The sequence below is a fragment of the Rhinopithecus bieti genome, unplaced genomic scaffold (genome assembly GCF_001698545.2).
Source record: "Rhinopithecus bieti isolate Rb0 unplaced genomic scaffold, ASM169854v2 scaffold_6906, whole genome shotgun sequence".
Lineage (NCBI taxonomy): Eukaryota > Metazoa > Chordata > Mammalia > Primates > Cercopithecidae > Rhinopithecus > Rhinopithecus bieti.
This window is the reverse complement of record NW_016805194.1, coordinates 136,153-142,172: the sequence shown is the minus strand read 5'-3', so window position 1 is coordinate 142,172 and position 6,020 is coordinate 136,153. Positions and strand designations below refer to the sequence as shown.

General features: G+C 34.1%; 1 protein-coding gene across 1 annotated transcript in view; it reads right to left on the bottom strand.

The window, feature by feature from the left end:
- Nucleotides 1-6,020, bottom strand: part of RFX3 (regulatory factor X3) — a gene marked incomplete at its 5' end in the record, with an annotated part of 147,816 nt that overhangs the window by 52,157 nt on the left and 89,639 nt on the right. The window contains 2 exons of the mRNA XM_017871691.1: nt 2,613-2,767; nt 3,245-3,360. Of these exons, the coding sequence (XP_017727180.1) occupies nt 2,613-2,767; nt 3,245-3,360 (271 nt within the window). The remainder of the gene's footprint in view (nt 1-2,612; nt 2,768-3,244; nt 3,361-6,020) is intronic.

Below are 6,020 nucleotides of genomic sequence, written 5' to 3'. Positions count from 1 at the left end.
CTGAATTGGAAATTTCTTGAGAACCAATCTTTTGAAACCTTCAAAGCTTCCCACATTAGCCAAAAAAGGAAAAAAGAAAGAAAAATATTTTTCTGTTGTATTATGTGCTAGAACCATGGAGGGCAGGCATGAATGGAAATGAAAAAGAGTGAAAAAAAATTAATAATCCCTTTTGAAACAGTAAAATTTTTTTCAAGGTTCATTTTGGCAATCTGCATTTTCCATTTTTCCTACAATTAGTGTACAATAATTATTTAATCTGAAAAATAACCCCCAAATCTATAAATGTTACTTTAAAAATATTTATTATGGGCCTTGTTTTATCTAGATAAATTTAATGCAAGGGTGATTAAATAAGAAAATATATATTTTGCATTTTAAATAATTGTGAATTTTTACTTTTTCTACTAAATGATATCTGGGCCACCTTTGGTTATACTTGTAATTGTATATTTAAGTGTTACCCATTGAGTGCTCATACAATTAACGTTTTTTCATTTTCAAATAAATGTATTTTAGAATATAGTAGCTTCAAGCTGACATTAAATTAGTGTGATGTGCAGACTTTTTTTTAGCTAAAAAAAGAAATCCCATCTGGACAGAAAATGGTAGAGTGAAGTGCTAGTAGCCAGGAAAATACAATTTTTAAAAATAAAATTAAGTTTGCTCTCTCTATAGGGATTCATGTATGTACAAAATTGTGCAGATTGACTCTGACAACTTTCAAAGGCTCATGAATGGATGGTTTGGAATTTAAATTCTGTTCCAAAGCTGACTTGTCTAAACCTGCTCAAGATTAATATTAAAATGCATACAACCAGAAAACAGCTATCTAAGTTGTATTTTAAGCTTTATTTTGTTACACCTCATTGTAGAATGGGAATTAAATTTCCAAATTTCCTTGGTAGGATGGTATATCAATGCATCTTATAATTTCAGAGAGAGTATAAAACTATTTGGGCATCTGCTTAATTTAGAGACAAGCTATTTGACAGAATAAACTGGTTTTAAAAACCAAAATTTGCAAGACAAAGGTCAGTGTATTGTGTACTTAAAATTACGAGCTTGAATTAAACTCAAATTGATACAAGATTTAAAATAGAGAACTGTTAAACTCACAAGTTAAAGTCTTATGGCGCTGTTATAGAAGCAAAAGATATTAGAACTGTTTAATGAATACTGATGTTGCTGATTTGCCTCAAAAAAGAAAGTACTTGCTGACATCCCTTCTTTTATCTCATGAGAAAAACTTTATGTTGGTAGTAAGATGTCATAGGCTAATGAGCTACCCTATGCAACTTCTTATAAACATCTCTAGAGATTACCACTCAGAACACAGGGAGCAAGAGAAAAACAAGGAAAATCCGATTCTGGAACATAAATCAGTAGAGAGTTTAGCTAGTGAAACTTTCCATAACACCATTTTTAATCAACCTTTAGTCAGGAAACTTGGTGATAGAGTAGACTATATTAGCAATTTACAAAATTGTGAGATAATGTCAGCTAGGTTTTTTTAAATTTCTTCCTATATAAATTTATGTGTGTTCATTAATATTATCTGGAAATATGTTTAAGCATATATTTTAAGGTGGTCGGGAACATATTAAAGATCTTATACCTTCTACTGCTGTCTATTGTTATTTAGAAAAAAAGAAAGTATAAGCATACAAATGTTAATATCTTCCCCTTTTGTTCTACTAAATTCCTATTTTTGTATTTTCTAGAATAATTTAACACAAATCATCTGTGAATAGCATAAGTACACAGTAGCCAATTTCACGAGCTCTATGCTTGCTTTTACTTTATTAATGTCAATGTAGAGTAGAAACTGTCTCATTTCTTAAAAAGTTAAGGTCACTAGTGTGTCCTCATATAGATGTAGGCATAAAATAGTTTCAGCTGCTTCTAACAGTATCTGTGGTAGCATTTATATCATTGATATTTGCAGAAAATAGCTTTGTTTGCTACAAAGTAGTTTAAAAAGCACCATCACTTAAAAAGATAATCTAACCTATCTATGCAATTCCCATTTTCTTGGTAGTGGGATTACAATGCTTGTGTAGTTACAAAGATTTTTCTCTTAAAATGCCAGTTAACCATTACTGTTAATGGAAACTGCATTTGTAGTTCTTAACATGATGTAGGTGACAAAGTAAATGCTTTTATAATGGAATTCAACTTCAGTGGAAATCAAGATAGATTCACTTCAAATCAAAAGCAACCATGAAGGAGGTTGGCCTAGCAATTACAGGTTTCCATAATTTTGGGCTTTATGAAGGGGACTGTGTCCTTGGGTAGAATAATTTTGACATGGTTGACTGGCCTGCTAGTGTTATTACAATTAGTTTACTTGGGTTGTTACATCTACAGGTTGGCTTTTTTATCAAAAAAAAGAAAACAAAACAAAAGACAGACTGAAAATAGATCATCTTTTCCCTTTTACTACTGTTTTGCTCTAGGCTGCTTTCACGCAATACTCTGTGTTGCATGTTTTCTATCTGGCATATCTAAATGAAATTAGAATCATTATAGATTGCAATGTCACTTCTCAAAACTTCCTGGGTGGAATGTATGAGAACAAAAGCATCCGTACTCGTCTGCATTTAACTTACTAGGAATAGGTCTAAGGACGTCGGGGATGAGAATCTCCACCAAAGCCTGGTACATCCCATGGTCACAGTTACACATCCATTTCAGGATAGACTCATGTTTGCACAGAGTTATCAGCTTTGCTTTCGGAAGTCGACTTTCTATTTCACTCAGATTGCTGGTGTGAATAAATGTAGCAAATGAATAGATGGCAAATGAGGATAAAAAAGAAAATGGACTTTAAAAATAGTTTAAGTTTACCAAATATTACTGAGGTTAGAACTATACCACCATTGCACTGGTGCCATACAGCTGGCTATATATATAGAGAGAGATAGACAGATATATAAAACACTTCCCCAGAGCTGTCTATGCACATCCGTGTTTTCTGACGGTATGAAAGGCAGATATGATAGTAATTCCATGAGGATGAAATAACTACCACAGTCCCCCAAATCAATACAAATGGGAGCTATATACACACACTGAAACCTCAAGAGAGCAGTTCGTGGTTTATTTCTAGGATGGCCAAAACATCAATCTATTCACTTAATGTCATCAGGTAAGGTTCACAACTGGTATACATATCTCTAATTTATTAGCTGTGACATCTACTCAGCCATGAAAATGAATTGGAAAAGATGTTGATTCTGACCTCGATTCAGTAATGGTAGTGCCATCAGTTGGAGTAGAGGGAGAATAGCGCCAGAATGTTTGCCACAATTTTTCTATCAGGCTAAATTGAAGATTCACAACAACGTCCAATATTGCCTAAAAAACAAAATGGGACCAGTATTACCTTACAATATTACTTATGGGACTGTGTGAGGGCAACCTAACATGACAAGATTTTATATAGTCAAGTTCTCCCTTGGGGTCATAAGTTAACATAGTGAAACCACACTAAATTTTACCAAAGGAAGTGGAAGAAAACAAAAAACAAAAAACAAAACTAGCTAGCAAGAAGATAAAGGGGAAAAAAACTCTTGGAAAATTAAGCAGGATAACATCCTTTTCATAATGTACTCATGCTACCCTCATTTCTACCTCTTTTTCCTTCCAGTTTTCATTCTTACTTTCCTTCCTCTCCAGTTACTTTCTTTCTTTCATTCATTCATTCCTTTACCTACTGCTTTCTTCTGCCTCTACAGTTACTGTCAGCCTACCTATTCTCAGACCTGGAAGGGTATAGAACATAGATTCAATTTACAGCAGTCCTCTTTGGGCTAGGTAACCACTGGCCATCAAAGTGGGTGGAAGTGAAGGGTGTGGAGTTGCTTTTGTGTGACAGATGGAGTTAGGGCTGAACTAGCTTTGTCTAAGGAAGCTGACCACGGGTTCCAGTGTGTTCCCAGGTAAACAGAGGCTGGGGCAGAAACCATGGAGCCAGCAGGCCTTCAGTGGATACTGCCTCTCTGGGTACAGCATTCAACATTAAAGAGAATCCAATCCTATCTCTGTACATCTCCTTTAGAGAACAACCTTAAGACTATCTACTTTTCAAACCTCGGAGGCCTCACCTCCTCTTTCTCCTTAATTTAATCTCCTGGAACTATTTCCCAGATGCATCAAAGACATTTTTTTTTTATGGTGCTTAAATCTATCACTTTCCCTATTAACTGTCAATGATGATACTTAATTTTACCCTGCCATTGCAATTAGTTTGTAAATAAGTCTTCAGGTAAAAGCAGGCATAAAACTAAAGAATAACTTGTTTGTGCCAGGAACACATGATTGTGTGATTATTCTGGGAATTAAAAGACAAAGGTAGTCAGTATAGTGTGATTGATGTCATCACCTTTGAGGCAAAGGTAAAACAGCCCCACAAAGATCTATAAAATTCATGGAAGATAAAAGAAATCGGGGGACAATCTAGAGAGTCTATCAGAGTAATGTATGGAAAAAACAGCAAACCATAACTTCATATTTGTTGAGTTTAGGCCACCTGATAGAGCTGGCCCTATGCATGACACAGAGAATAAATGATATGAAATATGTTCTAAAAGTATAAAATGTTGCAAGTAGTTAAATATTGAAAATGAAGATAGGGAGACAAATTAATTAACATAGTCCTCAGTAACAATAAAAATGCAAAATGCAAGTCCTGAAAATAAAGGGCATGTAGATGTCCCTCATCCCAGCAAAGATCAAAATATTCTCAAGCAGCAAATTTCTTAACTGCTTTCTCAATTGTAGCTTAGGCACATTCCAAGAGACATCTCTAAAAGTGTGAGGCAACTATTAATACCTTATATATAATACCTTACATAGTTCTATAGAGATTGCTGTAAGAACACTTTTAACCTACATTAAAATTAAAAGTGTTTCAGCAACTTGTATAAAAGTTAACTTGTTCCTTATATAAGAAACTAGTGATACAAAATATCTTTGATAAACAAATTGTGAGAATTCCCAATAATAGGCAAAGTAGGTATATTAATCTTTCTTTAAAAATATGTACTGTAGGAAATGTGAAATATAATCAGTGTATCTTAAATTCAGTATCTCTTCAAATTAAATAATCTCAAATAACTCTTTCAAAAAAGACATTCATAACAGCTTCATTTGAGGCAGTTTTACACATGAATAAAACATTTTATCATTTGTCCACCTACTTTCAAATATGTTCAGACTAAAATATATAGGCAAATATAAATTAAAATAATCCATATTCTACTGGCTTAGGGCAAATGACTATGGGACTAAATATGAGATTCAGGCAGCTGTATTTCAAAAGTTTTTTCATATTTATTCAAAATGAATATTTATTAACAGGAAAAAATAATTAGAATTTTTCTTTTTTATATATGCAGCTCAGCCCTGTGAGAGAGATGGCATAAACACTGGTAATTCTGAAATAAATGGGGATCATTCTGTGGACTGCCATTTTCCACACAGATTATAATACATGCCCCTATTTCTTCGTATAAAGTATATTTATTTTTGAAAATGGTATGTTAATAAAAATCTTATAATCCAAAGGCTCTTTCAACCTTATTCAGGCGAGTTTGTCACTTAGAATAATCTTATTGTATGTTTTGTAGCAATGTAAATGATTATGCTCCAACTTACATTTTGAATAAATAGGAGAAATTTTAAAAAATCCATTATAGGTTGGGTGTGGTGGCTCATGCCTGTAATCCCAGCAATTTTGGGAGGCTGAGGCGGGTGGATCACTTGAGGTCAGGAGTTCAAAATCAGCCTGGCCAACACAGTGAAACCCCATCTTTACTAAAAATACACAAAGTTAGTGGGGCGTGGGGGTGCATGCCTGTAATCCCAGCTACTGGGGAGGCTGAGGCAGGAGAATCGCTTGAACCCAGGAGGTGGTGGTTACAGCAAGCTGAGACTGCACTACTGCACTCCAGCCTGGGTGACAGAGAGGGACTGTCTCAAAAAAAAAAAAAAAAAAAAAAAAAAACCAAAAAGGC